Source organism: Pinus tabuliformis, chromosome 1_1 (genome assembly GCF_031772625.1).
Source record: "Pinus tabuliformis cultivar Carrire ecotype Pingquan chromosome 1_1, CPIR1, whole genome shotgun sequence".
NCBI lineage: Eukaryota > Viridiplantae > Streptophyta > Pinopsida > Pinales > Pinaceae > Pinus > Pinus tabuliformis.
In genome coordinates, this window is record NC_142297.1 from 612,639,026 (window position 1) to 612,651,186 (window position 12,161).

Genomic DNA, 12,161 nt, shown 5'->3' on the forward strand with positions numbered 1-12,161 from the left:
AATACTGATTTCAGGGGTTTTTTAATAGCACAGTCTTGTCTAATATCCTCTTTTAGGTTATCAGGAACATCCTTCATTTTCAGTTGAAGCAACAAAATATAACTTTTCCCTTGGGGTCACATTCCCAACCGTTTATCCAAGAATTCAAGGATATTGACTGATGTTAATCACAATTATTTGCAAAAAAATGTCTTGCCAATATACCCAAAATCAGCTTGATAAGATGACAACCTGCCATGTCATGGATGATTTGTAGGGGCCAAGACAAATTTATAAAATACCAGTTATGTCTATGGTTCAATATTCGAACAAGCTATGCAATTACAAAAATAAAACTGCAAGACAATTGTATTTATAGAAATTGATACCAATGACAAAACAGGATATCTGAATTTTTACTGACATCTATAAATATGAGTTGAACAGATTACAAAAGCTTTCAAGATAAAAGAAATGTAGATTCAAAGAAGAAGCTAATCTAAAGAACCCATACTGCTTCAGATAGTCTCAAAGGTGCTAAATGAAAATGTCATACCATATCCTTACATTTGAAACGATCGGTGGGCAATAGAAAAGAATTTTTCCCTGCCTTCGAAGATAATGGTAATCGGAAACAGCGATTCCTAGTATAGACAGCTGAGTCTAGGAAGAGTTCACTACGGCTTTCAGCACAACTATCCCCTTTGAGGATATACAATTCTTTGAACTTTGTGTCTATTTCTCGTAATCTGGCTATGCGTGCACATATCTGTTGAAAGAACCAAGCAACTGAGTTAGAAAGACCATGGCAAAACCAATCAAGCAAAATGACTATAGCATGCTAGAAAGGATGATCTTTCCACAAACTGTTACTAAAGAAAATGTCTATTCAATTTTAGTATTATTTATAGATATGTGCTAATGATCACTTAGTGTAATAGCTATATATATCAAGAATCAAAAGAGTCAAAATGTGTAAAGGAATCAACCAAAGGAGACATGCCTTAGATCAAATTGTAGGAAGTGAAAGTATGCCACAAATGAAAATAAAGCTACGTATAACTCAGCACAACTATCTCATAACCTAGCTATGCGTGCGCATATCTGTTGAAGCAAGAAATGTGGAAACGTGTACAAGTGTCCAAAAATGAGAATGCCTGGAAACATGACCCATCCCCCCGCCCCCAAAACCAAAAAAAATGCATACATGGGGGAAACACAGTATATAAAAAAACAAAAATATAAATATATAGTTTCTTTTAAATAACACATTATCTTTCAAGAAAATAAGACTGATACACATAAATGACATTTTAGAAGGAGATGCATGTCTATGTTAACTCTCCTAGATGATTACATGAGGCAACATCCCATAGCTTGGTGGGTCTTGAATAACGCCAATCGTATACCCTCATACATGATCGAATCTAGTGGAAATACTGCAATCCTGCCAATCCTGAGTCTACTGAATGAAACTCTACTTTCTCCATATGAAGCCCAATGACATTGGAACCACTCAAACATCTTGAAACAATTAATGGTAAAACAAAGTTTAGCAAACAGATAAAAAACATCACAAACTCCACAAAGATCAATCCCCTATCTTTGTTTGGTCTTAAAGAGTTGTTGGCACAGTCAGGGTGATATTTTCTATGGATCCCAAGACCCTCTCGGGCACTTAGGTCAACTGGAAACTTCCAAAAAATTGCCCCAAATGACACTGGAAATGGCCAAAATGCCTTGAAAACATCAACAATTGTACTGTACTGTGTTTCCAGATTTCGAACACTATGATACTATGAGCAACATTTCAAAGGTGTTTCACACCAAATTTTTGACTCTGGGATCTATTAATAGATCCTCCCAAAACTATATCCTATAATTAAAAAACTTTATAACACAACTTTTAAACCTTTATACCACTTGTTACCCATTATGTTGCATGATGGTTACCTTGTGCATTGCGTGTGACAAATGCTTGTAGATGATGTTGCTGGAAGATTTATCAGGCATAGGGGCTTACTATGGTTGCACACACTTTTCTCAACATTATCGTTATGGCCCTCTCAAACTAACTGCCTCAATAGTTAGGTGTTATGATGTCCAGAGGGAAGTGTATGGTGCAGTGTTACCAATTTATGCACCTAGAGCTTGGTAAAATTTCTAGTGATAGATGTTATCAGCCTATGCTGATAATCCAAGTTGATATCTAGTTTATATTCGAGATGGCATTTCCATGGTTTTTTTTCTTGGCAATCTAGTCATCACATGACTAGGTTAGAACATATGTTCTGATCTTGTTGAAGGTACATGATGCTTAGGTGGAGCTGTTCATCAGTTTTGTTGCATTACGCTTATGTCAACACCTTGATATTGTTGGCATTATTCACATGTGGATTAGTTGGTATATAGGCTTCTTTCACATCTTTTCAAGCATTTTATAGTTATTTTTCTATGGTTTAGTGTGGTATCAAGCCTCATGTGAGAGGACCCTAGTTATTAGGCCATCTCATTGTGACATATACATACCCCCTTGATGGAGCACTACCCTTGGTGCACACATGTTCATGTTGATTGGATCATCCAAGGATACTTTGAGCAAATTTTGACCATGTGGAAGTTCTTTGGTTGAGCACTAGGGTTTGTTTGGTTGATTTCACACTGGAGTTACGTTATTTGAGCATGGATCAAGGTATTTTTATGGAGCGCTCACCTCCTTCGTACATATGTTGAGGTGTCCACTCTACATATTATTATTTTATGCTTGACATGAGGTCATCTACTTCTCCCTTGGAGCTAGTAAGCATTTGTTGACTGGACAGATGGATCCTAGCAATATATTACTGATTGTTGACATCTTCTCCCTTGGATCCATCATACATTTTGATAATCCCTTTATACATACAAGGGGGCCAAACCACCTTAGATGCCACGTGCTATATTGAAGAGCTTTCTTCATGCATATATTATCATTTGTTGTGACATTTAGTCTTGCGAGACCACTTGTGCCACCCATAGCTATCCATTGGCACAAATTTAGTGGAATGACTTGTTCTTGGACACAATTGAGGGAGCGACCCTCATATTTTATTTTTTCCCTCACACATGTGGAGGTTAGTGTTAAAATTGGCAACTAGGGCCAAACTCCACATGGATCATCTTATTTATGACATCTGATATTTTTCTTGGATTCCTCTCTCCGAGAGGCGTAGGATTGATCTCAAGATCATCCGATTCCGACATGTACAAATGACGATATGAATTTATTAATATTATGGACAAATTGTCAAGGTCGGTCATCAAGCAAAATGTTGATTTGGGGTAGCATCGGATGTGCTCTAGCCACGAAATTTCGTGGAGAGATTAGGGCACATGAGATCTCCAATACCCAAAAAGGGTTTGGGCAGATTCTAAACAGTGAGGGAAATATTAAAATAATTAATATTTTTAATGGAGTCCCTAAGTCTAAACTTAGGGAAATTAAAATATTAATGTGAATTAATATAAAACTGTGTTAGAATGGTCCAAAAGACATGGATCAAGCCAGATCTAATCTTAGCCGTCGATTAAGGACTTAATCTCGGTCGTTGATTTGTCAACGAGAAAAGTATAAGAGGAGGCTTGAGGGTCACTTGGAAGACACACTAGAGTGATCAGTCGCTCTATTCTCTAGAGCGGGGTTTGTTAAGAGAGATAGAATTAGTGATCAGTTACAGTGAGGGGCAGTGAGTACGAGGCAGAGAGGTAGGGACAGTGCCGAGAGACCAGCACAGAAGCAGAGAGAGGCAGACGCAGAGCCAAAGGGAGCCACGCAGAGGCAGCAAAGACTGCGCAAAGCCGAAAGGGCCTGCGTCATCCACACAGGCTGCAGGAGTGACGCAGAGAGCCAGAGAGGTTGCGCAGAGCCTCAGTAGGTTGACGCAGAGGGTTTTGGGTTGACGCAGAGGCCAGCAAGGCTGACGCTGAGCTTTAGATTGTGCTGGAGAGGGATTTCGTGGAGCAGGCTTTCTGAATAACTGCTTCCGAAGAGAGGTATTGCTACCAGATTTTTTATCTTTGTCGAGTTAGCCAATTTGGCACCCAGTGTACTCAGAAAAGCACTGCTTAATAATAAAACCCTCAAATAGCTGCATCGGTTTTCCTGCATTGGGTTTTTCCAGGGATATTAGTCCAAAAATAACGGTGTCAATTGTGTGCTTGTTTCTATTTCCTTCTGTTGATGATCTGTAATATGTTGAGCATGCACTTGCATTTATTTTCAGTATTTACGTGGTAAATAACTTGTTAATTAACAGAACAAGTAGGTAGGAATAAATCAGTAAAGTGCATGGAGGGTTTCTAACTAGTAGACTTAGAAACTTCAACACAAAACAGGCATTCAAACCCCCAGCTCGTCCTCAAAGTTGCATATAAAAGGAGACCTCAAGTCATTTTATCATCATCTCATCTCATCACATCTCTATCTCCTCATCTAATTGGGTACTCAAATATGGGCAGCTTTCTCTCACACGTGCGAAGGAAGGACGAATTTCTGTTTGGCTGCGTTGACTGAATTTCAGAGGTTGCTTTCTTGGGCTGCATTGACCAGCGTTGACCTTCTTTTGACTGTGGATTGGGTGAGGTATCTTCCTCCTAGCAGGCCGCAGATCTGGGCACTAAAATCGAGGTGATTTGACCTCTCATTTGACCAGCTTGACTGCTGTAGGGTTGGCCGCAATTTGACTTTCGTTGACCAGTCTTTGACTGACCTTTTTCTGATTTTTTTGGGCTGATTAGTCTTGTTGTTGAAGGCCGAAGTTGATTGGATTTGATCAATCTGTTTAGAGAAAGAATTCTGCCTTGTTTGACCAGCGTTGACTTTTCTGGTTAGGGATTTTCTGTTGTTGTCATAAATTATCAGATTTTTAATTTGTACTATCTCTCTCTCTGTTGAACTATTTAAGAATATAAGAAGAATTGATCAACGGTTTCCCGCATTAGGGTTTGTCCCTAGCTGGTGCCCCATCTTGTGTCCTCTTCTCTTGTTTTGTCTTCTACTGTTTATGTTTCTGTTCTATCTGCATTTTACTATCATGTTGATGTGATTGCTAAATTGGATATTGATATTGGGCTAATAAAGAAATTGAAGTAAATTGCTCTTAAGCATAGAACATACCATTGTTACCTAAAATAAACATGGTTTCAGAGCTCAGGTGAAGACAAAACCCAAGCAAGAGTGAAAGAGCAATCACCAAAGACAGTTGGACAAGGACAAAAGGTTCAATGGGTTGCTCATCCCACTTCCCGGCTGAAGACAAGCTCCTTGAGTGCACAAGTTTCGAGGGGTTCTGATAGCTTCAAAAAAGTCCGACAAGTCGGCATTGTGTTGCTGGGAAATCACGTCAAAGCACAAAAAAACAAGTCTGCAACAGCACAGAAAACAAAGTCGTGTTAGCTAAATATTAGGCACGCAATTCGAGGTTGTGAAGTGTTGACTGCAGGCATGAAAATCAAGGGCAATAAATGTTGGACTAAGGCCTGAAATTTTAGGGAAGAATTCTAGTCAAGTGGCACATTGTTCAAGGAGCATATTGTTATTTGTTGAACTTGTGGCTCAATTTTCAAGGAGTTGGTCAGAAACTTAAAAGGGAGATAAGTACCCTCTGTGATTTGATTTGTTGTGTATAAATTTCCTGAGCAAGTAAAAATATAGAACTCCTATATTGGTTTTCCCCTCGTAGGTTTTTCTAGGGTCACAGTTTGACCAAAAATAAGTGTGTCAAAATTTCTGTGAATGCTTGTCTATTTTTCCTATCGGTTGAAAAGTGTAACGAAATAGAGTAGTCCTGTAATGTTCCTTTAAATTTGCATTATGTTAATATATGATCTTAATTTGCGGGGTTGTGCACATTAAATTCATGCAAAGAAACTGAAACAAGGGAGGGCTACAGGAAACACTTAAATATTCTACATGGTATCAGAGCTATGAACCTACAGCATTAAACCTCCAGCTGACAAGAAAACCTATAGCAAGCATACCTTCCGTTAAAACACTGAACAGAAACTAAAACCTGCCTTATACACCAAAGAACAATGGCTGAGAGGAAGGAGTTTGACAGTCTTCAATGATTGAAGAATTCTTGTTGGTTGTGGAGGTCAAATGGCGATTGGTTTGAGGGTGGAAGATAGGCTGAGTGGGTCTGAGAATTTTCATCCGTCAAAGGAGAGAATGATGTTGATTCTTGAGGAAGTTGAGGCGTGGGACATTGTGGAGAGTCCAATGCAGCCTCCCACTGATCCAGCTCAGTTGGTTGGCTTCAACAAGAAGAATGTTAAGGCAAGGAGAATCATTCTCCATGATATTAAAGACCATTTATTCCCTCGTGTGACAAGGAAGAAGTTTTCCCACGAGATGTGGGATTCCCTAGTCACACAACACTAGAGCTCCAATGAGAATAGGAAGATGGCAATGCATCAGAAGTTATGAAACACCAAGATGACCAAGACTGACACGATGACCTCATACCTCACCAAGATCACACAAGTGAGAGATGGGTTGCCTGCAGTGGGAGAGGTTATCTCTGAGGACCAGTTGGTCAGGACAGCATTGGATGGTTTTCCTAAGCAGTGGGATGGATTCATTGATGGCATTGTTGCCAGAGAGCATTTTCCTGATTGGAGGAGGATGTGGGATGATTTCATCCAGGAGGAGACCAAGAGGAGTGCCAAGAGTGGTAGCCAACGTGGTGGGGTAGATGAGGAGAATGTTTCCCTCGCATCAAAGGGCAAGAAGAAGACCAATAAAGGGTCTTCTAGTGGGGCCAAGCAGCAGAAGGGGAAGCAGAAGGCCAAAGAGAAGGAAGGACATGAGCAAAGTAAAATGCTTTGCTTGTCAGAAGATGTGTCACTATGCCTCTCAATGCTGCAATAAGAAGGGTAAGAAGAAGGGTGTAGCAGCTTCAGTCGAGGTGGATTTGTTAGCGTCTAGATTTCATTCAGAGTTTGCTTTGGTGGTGAGTCTTGCCACTAGTGTCACGTCTTCTGGCGTGTGGTTTGTAGACAATAGAGCTTCCTTTCATATGATTGGAGTGAGAGAGCACTTCATGAGTCTCACAGAGGATGATATTGACTTGGAGGTTCTGCTTGGAGATAACTCCAAGGTCAGAGCAATAGGAGTGGGGACAGTATTCTTTTAGAGGGAGTCATCACCTCCTTTGAAAGTGACGGATGTCCTTTCTGTTGCAGGGTTGAAGAACTTGATTTCAGTCTCCATTCTTGAGGACATGGGGTATGTAGCAGTGTTCTGAGCAAGACAAGTGCTTATATATCCCATGGGATCCAGTATCACTTCTAATAGAGTGATTGGAGTCCACAATGGAAGGCTTACATATTTATGTTTTAGCCTACTAGAGCCTTAATGGCAAAACCTGTTAATTTCTAGAGTTTTATGCTTGACACAGTCACTTATAACAATTCTTCTTCAATTAGCAATCAATTTCCAATATAATTTCAATCTTCCAACAACAACAAGCAATTGTAGATAGAACGGTAAGCCAAATGCACAATAGAAGACAACCAAGAACAATAGAGACATAGTTATTTGGTCAAAGACCAGGTAAAAACCCCACAAGGGGTAAAAACCTTTCCAAATTCTTCTTTTATTAGATTGTTATCAAATGTTCAGCAAAGAGATAGAATGCCCAAGTACAACAATGAGTCAAATGTCAAAGCCTTGACTAGTCAAATCACCTAACCAATATTGAGTCAAATATGAGCAAGAAAGTCAAATCTGGTCAAACTTGAATTCTGCAATTTATGGTCAAAGTCGACAATAGTGAACGCTGCCCTAACCAACCAATTGTCAACAGTCAAAGCACCCAAAAAAACCGGTTAAGGCAGCAAAGAACTCGGCCTCCACAGCTTAATCAAACTTGGTCAAAATAGTCAACAAATTTATCTTCAACTCTAGTTAACGCACCAAGTCAACCTGCGGTCAAACTTGCCTAAGATCTGTAATCAACTATAGTCAAAGTGCTTAGAAAATCTTGGCCTTTTCTCCTAAATTCGACCTCCAAAACAAATCCAAAATCCCAAGTCAAACCATGCTCAAAATCGCAAAACTCAACGTTGTTCAAATTAGTGCCAAACACAAGTCAAACTTGATGAACAAAAAAAGTCTCTCTCTCCTTCGCCTGTGTTAAATTGGACCTAATATTTCAGAGCTAGTCGAACCAAACTAGAGAAGATGTGAATGTGTGATGATGCCTCCAAGTGATGCCAAGTGTGGTCTATTTATATGTGTCATTGGAGGTCGAATTTCCTTGCCCGGGCCAACTTGTACTTTTGTGTAGATGTGGGTTTCATGTTAAAAATAATATTTTCCCTTGAGCAAATTAAATTTTTCCAAGGGCTAATAGGGTCTCCAAAGTGTGAGGACGTCTTCCCAAAGGAGGAAATTTCTCCCTGAGCTGCCAAATTTCAACACTCCTTCTCAGTTAGGGAGGAATTTCTGACTACATCATAAGTCTCATCTCAAATGTCTCGTCATCATCATCGTTGTATCATATCATATCTTGTTCTGCTCATCTCTGCTCACTTTGCTCATCTCTGCTCATCTACTAAAACACTCTCAAATCTAAAGAAGAAGAATCATCATAGGGGAGATAAATCTACCACCCTATATCCAAGGACAATATGAGAGATATGACTTACCATCATAGGTAAGGATCACGCACACCTATTGCCTAACAATAGGAGAGATACAACTTACCTCAAAGGGTAAGGATCACACACACCTATTGTTCATTGATCTTCCCATCTTGACCCTCAAGAATCAAGTGGTAGAACATAGGCATCCCATCACTTGGGAGAGATACCACTTGCCATAAACAGCAAGGATCACACACACCTAAGTCTCCTCACCCATTGGTCAGATGGGTGGCAATCCCTACAAGCCCAACTTGAGGGTAGACAATGCATACTGGGGTATATCTGTCATGTCTAAAAACTGATAGGGAGAGATACAAAAGTTGTCATAAATGACAAGGATCACACACACCCCATAGTGACAATAACAGAGATACAACTTACCGCAAGGAGTAAGGATCACACACACCTATTGTCTAGAGTTCCCTCAACCCTAGGAGCTCTTCAGCTCAATTCCTCTCCGTGGGAGCTCAAACAGGGGGTAAGAGCATAGCTCAGTGTCCTCGATCAACAGTGACCCTTTCTCATGAGGGTCACATCCATCAGTCCAAGTTGCTCTTTGAAGACCAAGAACTTCCCTTTCGACAAAGCCTTTGTAAGAATATTTGTTATCTGCTCATCAGTTGAAATATGAAGGAGACTCATTGCTCCTCTCTACACCATATTTCAGATGTAGTAATATCTAATCTCAATATTCTTGGACTTGTCATGGAACATGGGATTCTCTGCCAGTCAGATCCCACTCATGTTGTTGCAATATATCATTGTCGTATCCAGAACCCACTCAAACAGCTCTCCAAAGAGCTTCCTCAACCATACTGCCTCACAGCTAGCCATGCTAGCAGCAATATACTCAGCCTCAGTCATGCTAAGGGCAACGGCCTTTTGCTTCCTACTCAACCAAGATATCATGGAAGATCCCAAGCTAAAACAGCACCCTAATATGCTCTTCCTGTCAATAACATCTCTGGCCCAATCAACATCAGTGTATCCATGTAATCTCATAACTCCGGCAGTATATCTTAGTCCAAGATTAATCATCCCATGTAAATATCTCAGCACATGCTTAGCAACGACCCAGTGTGCATGTAGAGGCTCAGTCATAAATTGACTCAAAGTGTCAACTGCGAAACATATGTCTGATCCAGTGTTCACAAGGAACATCAGTGCCCCAATCAATTGTCGATACTTAGAGGTATTTGTCAAGTCAGGTCCTTCAACTTCTCCACATAACTTCTTGAAGTTCATCTCCATCAATGTGGCCATGGGCATACATTCTACCGTTCCAAATCTTTTCAGCAGTTTGACAACATATTTTCCTTGAGAAAGGAAAATCTCATCAGGTCTTTTCCATACCTCTAACCCAAGGAAGTAGTGCATCAATCCAAAGTCTTTCATTTCGAACTCAAAGGCCAGCTCCCTCTTACATTAGAGAATCAGAGGGTCACCACCTGTTAAGATTAAGTCATCAACATACAATGCCAAAATAAGGGGCATACCTTGGACAACTTTGAAGTAGAGGTTCGAGTCGACATTGTTTCTTGTAAATCCAAGCTTCATTAGGTAGCTATCAATTGGGGCATATCAAGCCCTAGGGGCTTGCTTCAATTCATAAACCATTTTCTTCAACCGACACACATGAGTCTTCATGTCTTGCTCCTCAAAGCCCTAAGGTTGCTCAACATATACTTCTTCCTTAGGTACTCCATGTAGAAATGCGGTCTTTACATGCATTTCGTGAAGAGACCATCCCTGGCTAGCAACAAGGTCAACAATAGATCGAATAGTAGTATAGCGGGCAACCGATGCAAATATGTCATCATAGTTTTCTCCCTCTTTCTAGGAGAAACCTCTAACCATGAACCTCACCTTATATTTCTCGATACTTCCATTTGCTCCATGTTTGATCTTGTACAGCTATTTAGAAGTCACAACAAACTTCCTTAGGGTCTCGGGACCACTTCCCACACATCATTATTCATGATAGATTCATATTCCTCTGTCACAGCATCCTTTTATACTTACTCTTTCACTACTTCTTCAAAGGTGTGTGGTTTAGCATGTATGATGTTGCTCATAGCCACAACATATCCCTGATATCAGCATGGCTCCTTGCTTTCCCTGAAGGTTCCTCTAGCAGCAGCATGCCTCTCAACATCTTTTAAAGTATCATGAACCCAAGTGGTCTCTTCCTGGCAAGACGATCACACGAAAGAGGATCCAAGGGGTGGATAGGTTCCATAGGATCATCATTAAGATCGGACTCAAGCCTAGGCACAGAAGGGCCTTCTAGACATCATCATTCCTCTCAACATTAGTTGGGGGAGGAGTATCCATTGCTTTCCTAAGGGAAGCATCTTCGTCAAATGTCACATCCCTACTAAACTCTATATTCCTTTAACCATGCACATATATTCTATAAGCTTTAGAATTCTCACAGTAACTAACAAATGTACCTTTCTTTTTGAAAGCATCTAGCTTATTCCTCTTGTCCCTCGGCACATGAAAGTAGACGGGGCAGCCAAAGATGCTCAAATGTCCAACATCGAGCTTCACACTTGTGAAGACTTTTTTGGGAGTCTTGTCACTTGAGGCTTGATGAGGAGTCCTGTATTGAACATAGAATGTAGTATTTGCAATTTTGCATCTTCTCCCCATAGAAACTTCAGCAGCTTTTAATAATGCAACATAGCTCGAGCAACTTCCATGATGATCCAATTCTTTCTTTCGGCCACTCCATTTTGGTTGGGGTTGTAAGGTAAGATGGTCTCCTTTTCTATTTCGGCTTCCTTGCAAAAGTCAATGAACTCATTTGAAATGAATTCCCCTCCATTGTCATACCTGAAGACTTTGATTCTCTTTTCGGTTTGATTCTCTATAAGCGCCTTAAAGTCCATGAACATATCAAATGCCCCGTCCCTGTGCTTTAAGAAGAATATCCAAATTTGCGAGAGAAGTCATCCACAAAGATTATGTAGTATAGATAGCCACCAAGAGATTTCACTAGCATGGGTCCGCATAGATCAGAATGTATGAGTTGAAGATTTGACCTGCTTCTACTAGAAGGGAATGGTCCCCTTGTCTTCTTTCCACTAGCAAACCCTGGACATACTCCATCATGATTTTCTTGACTCTCAAGCATTCCATAAACCATCTTCCTCGCCTTATGCAAGGCACCATAGTGAAGGTGAGTGAATCTTCGATGCCATAACTCAAATTGATGATTACTATCATGGGTGCCATAAATTTATATAGGGCTTTGATTCTCGAACCCATATTGAAAGCATCCCTTAAGCGAGATTCCATAGGCCAAGTAAGGACCTTTCCTCCTACGAAAGCAACTCTCATTTCCTTGTCTGCCAAGCCAAATATTGATACAAGATTCTTTTTCAATCTCGGCACATACAGAACATCCAGTAAATGAATAGTTTCACCATAATCCAAATGAAATGAAAAAAAACAAAGCCCTTCTCAGGATAGGTGGAATTGTCCCCAAC

The 12,161-nt window shown here is 40.3% G+C and overlaps 1 protein-coding gene across 3 annotated transcripts in view; it reads right to left on the bottom strand.

The window, feature by feature from the left end:
- LOC149214773 (DNA primase) overlaps positions 1–12,161 on the bottom strand; it is a 344,533-nt gene that overhangs the window by 109,748 nt on the left and 222,624 nt on the right. For all 3 annotated transcript variants that reach the window (XM_089390964.1, XM_089390963.1, XM_089390965.1), the window contains one exon: positions 536–748. In XM_089390964.1, the coding sequence (XP_089247090.1) occupies positions 536–748 (213 nt within the window). The remainder of the gene's footprint in view (positions 1–535; positions 749–12,161) is intronic.